The following is a 3,455-nucleotide window of genomic DNA, read 5'->3' as shown; positions in this document are numbered from 1 at the left end:
CCATTCCCCTGATAAATTGCCTTAAGTCCACAGTGGGGTCAACTGTTCTACCACTTGTTTAATACTGAATTCAGAATGAAAACACGTGTCAGGGCAGAAGTGAGGGGAACTACTACATGTTGAGGCGGGAACTGCATTGCGGCTCTCACATACATTCTCTCTCTTGGTCTTTAGGAGACCCTGGTGAAGGAGGCATTGTCAGCCCCATCTTCTACAGGTGAAGGCACCTGAGGATCAAGGTTATGGGACCTGTGGAAGGTCACCCGCCACAAGGTGACCTAAACTGTCCTGACCAAAAGCCCGGATTCCTTGCACTGACCCCACTGTGTCCAGGAGGTACAGTGTACAAGGTATAGGAAGGGACAAAGGTCATGAAGGAAGGGGTGTCAGAAGTGAATGCAATGAGGGAGTGGTTCTAGTGTGTGTGGGGTATTCAGAGTGGGGAGGAAAAAAACCCAAATCAAACAGTTTTTTTGAGGTTTCACAATCCGGAGAAAGATATTGCAGCTGCCTGCTGCAAAGCTCTTCTCTCTGGCCCGTTGAACTCATAAGGCAGTCTTCATGTGCTTAACACCCCCTGAGAAATCTGCATTTACAAAACTCTGAGAATGGCTGGATTTCTTCTTCACCATGAATGTTGGGGTGAAGGGGCAGAATCATCAAGGTGAGAAAGTAGGTGTGAGAGGCGTCCTTAAGACAGAGCTGCAAGCCATGGATCGTATCCTTTGGATACAGCATTCTTCTCCTGTTTGTTTATTTTTTTAAATAGATGGACTGCTTACAGAGAGTATACTGGGTTGTTTGAGGGGCTTATACATTAGATTTAGCCAGGAAGTTAGCAGATACTTCTGAAGCAACTGTTCCTGTACCTGATGTGCCAGAGAGCTTGACTCCCTGTCCTCAGAGTCACATGTGGGAGAAGGAGAGAAGTGTGGGTCCCCGTGGGAGTGTATGGCAGAGAGATTTGACCTCTGGGTGTCAGAGGAAAGAAGGGAAATGCAGGCTGAAAACTAAAGGACAAGCAGGACACAGAGATCCCAGGGGTCTGAAATAAAAAGGGTCATGGCACAGAGACTTGATTGGGCCTCTCCCTGGGGCATCACCTACCAGCAACTCTGGGGGGAAGATGGGCTCCTGGGTGGGATCCAGGGGCATGAACTCCTCTGGGTTGAATAAAGATGGCGAGAGGGTGACCTGTTGAAAAAGGGAACAGATGGGTGGTATGGTATCCCCTCCTTTAAAGTGCCCTGTAGGACCAGCCCAGCCCTTTGTCCAAGAGAGCTCGTTTTCAGCCTCCAGCAGGCTGGTGGAGGGGCAGGCAACTCCTGGGAGGCAGGAACAAGGAAGTCTTGTGAGAGGACCCAGGGCTAATGTGCACATTCACTGCCCTCATAGTCTGGGCATAGCCATTTTCTCTTCCAGCCACCACTGCCAAGAGTGTGGAGAGAGCCCATGGGCTCCTTTGATCTGAGATTGGCCCCCAGGCTTCCAGGGAGAGAAGACCCACTTACTGTGTGGTCTTTCTTCTGGTTCATGCAGCAGTTTGTGTTGTTCCCCTTTCCTCCACAGCATCCACCATCCTAGAAAGATGACAACCACTCACACAAAAATATTTCCAAAGAGTTTTCACAGGAGTTAAAAACCTAGATTATTAATCTCCAATGAAATCTAGCTCTGATACCTATGCCAGAATCAACAAGAATAGCAGATGTTCCCATCCCGCTTGCCTCTGCTTTAACTTCTTTCTCTTTCTTGGTTAATATAGACTAAATAACTTGTCAATAAGCAAATAGTATTTCTCCTGGAAGCAGCAGCAAAATTTAATTTTAAGTAAATTTTTCCATAAAAGCTGGGTCTTACTTTATCAAAACATATGTTTGCACTCATTTTCTCTCTTCAGTGCTGCTTCTTTAGGAAGCCTCTAGCAGAGAAATTCCCATTAGTTCTCTCAGCACTCCAGAGCTCTACTTCAAGATTAGGCAAGTCATACATGGCTTCAGTGGGTGCCTCTCAGACTGGGATCTTTGTGGGGCTCCCACCAAGAATGTCCAAGACTGATGCTGGGTCCAGAGATGTGTCCAGCCAGTGTGCCTGATGTCTCACCACTACTTCCATAGGCACCTCTTGCCAGAAAGCTGAACATTCTTCATTCCTCACTGTGGGCCTGTTCTGGAGGAAGTGTACAGATCTGATGACCCATCACCTATGGGGAAATGACGTGCTCAGGACCTCTTTGGGCGCATATGGCAATGCACAGTGTAGAGTCCAGATTGCTGCCTCCCAGAACCGAGGTATTGAGGGCGGGGAAGGGGTGTGTTCATGTGACTGATTTGCTCCAAGAAGGCAGGAGTTTCAGCTCAGGGCCTCAGGAGACACTCCAGCTCATGGAGCTGTGCTGAGAGGCAAAAGTGGGGAAACTCTCAGGCACAGTCCCGGGCTTATTTCCAGGGTAACCACATCCTGGAATTGGGGGCTGAGGCAGCCCTTCTGACATGAATACAGGAAACGCCATTCCATGCTAGATTTCCTGAAGGATGAGGCACAATCAATTAGTGTTTCCGAGAAAACTGCCAGAGAGCCATGGCAGCCAAAAGCACAGCCTTTGACAACCTAAAAGCACCATCAGACTTGGCATCGGGAGATAAACCCTCCCTTGCCTCAACCCCCTGCACACATTGCCCTGTGTGTAGACCCCTCCTGCATTCACAGCTTTGACAGTGGATCTCAGAGCTGCTCTGTTCTGAAACTTCCACCACCACCTTGCTCTTCTCCTCCATAATTAGACAAAAAGGAATAAAGAAAGAGGGGTTACTATAGTGCTTCTTCTCATCTTTCTTCTTGCAGTAGGAGGGTTGCAGGGAGCCTAAGTTAAGTGAGGGGAGCCTGCACACAGGGAGCCATCAGCCTCACTCACCAGTCCTTGTGGGGAAGAATGTATTTCACAGAAGTACATTTTCCAGGTAATTGAAATGCCAGCATATTCTTACTTAGATTTTTTTCTTCATAATTCATTGATGAGTTCAGGACATAAATTATTGTGATTTACAATAATTGGTCACTGCCCTCAAGGTCTACTGTGGCTGAATAAGGCTGTTTTGTTTCCCCAGAGAGATTTCCACTTTTCTCAAAGACTGCTGAGTTTGTCTTATTTTTGTGGTTCCTCCCTTTCCTTCCTTGCTGCTAGATGGACATTGTCATTTCTTGCTGGGAATAGTGTGCCTTGCTCTAGCAGAACTTCCTCACCCTTTTCTAGAGTGTGCAATGGCCGTGAAAACTGGAGCACTAAGTTAGTTGGAATTGTGTGTAGAATAAGTTAAAGGGCTCTGGATAAAGGCCTTGGGGGCCTCCAGTGAACAACGTGCACAAGCTTCTGAGCACACTCTGCATGCTGGTCAGTTTGGCTGCTCAGAGCCCTCAGCTCTGCTCTGCACTGCTCTGCCGGCTGGATTGGGGGG

General features: G+C 48.0%; 2 protein-coding genes across 4 annotated transcripts in view; both read right to left on the bottom strand.

Annotated features, from left to right (window-relative positions):
- Window positions 1-3,455, bottom strand: part of XDH (xanthine dehydrogenase) — a 132,725-nt gene that overhangs the window by 22,495 nt on the left and 106,775 nt on the right. The window lies entirely within an intron of this gene.
- Window positions 783-3,455, bottom strand: part of LOC124239806 (xanthine dehydrogenase/oxidase-like) — a 20,635-nt gene continuing 17,962 nt past the window's right edge. Inside the window, exons 5-6 of one of the 3 annotated variants that reach the window (XM_046662140.1) lie at window positions 1,512-1,580; window positions 783-1,194 (exon numbers count right to left, since the gene is read on the bottom strand). In XM_046662140.1, the coding sequence (XP_046518096.1) occupies window positions 979-1,194; window positions 1,512-1,580 (285 nt within the window). In that variant the 3' untranslated portion in view covers window positions 783-978. Of the gene's footprint in view, window positions 1,195-1,511; window positions 1,581-2,233; window positions 2,528-3,455 lie in introns of those variants that run through there. The other 2 variants (XM_046662139.1, XM_046662137.1) reach the window with 2 other exon arrangements.

This window comes from Equus quagga, chromosome 5 (assembly GCF_021613505.1).
Source record: "Equus quagga isolate Etosha38 chromosome 5, UCLA_HA_Equagga_1.0, whole genome shotgun sequence".
In the NCBI taxonomy this organism is placed as follows: Eukaryota; Metazoa; Chordata; class Mammalia; order Perissodactyla; family Equidae; genus Equus; species Equus quagga.
The sequence above is the reverse complement of the archived record's forward strand: the minus strand, read 5'-3'. Positions and strand labels throughout refer to the sequence as shown.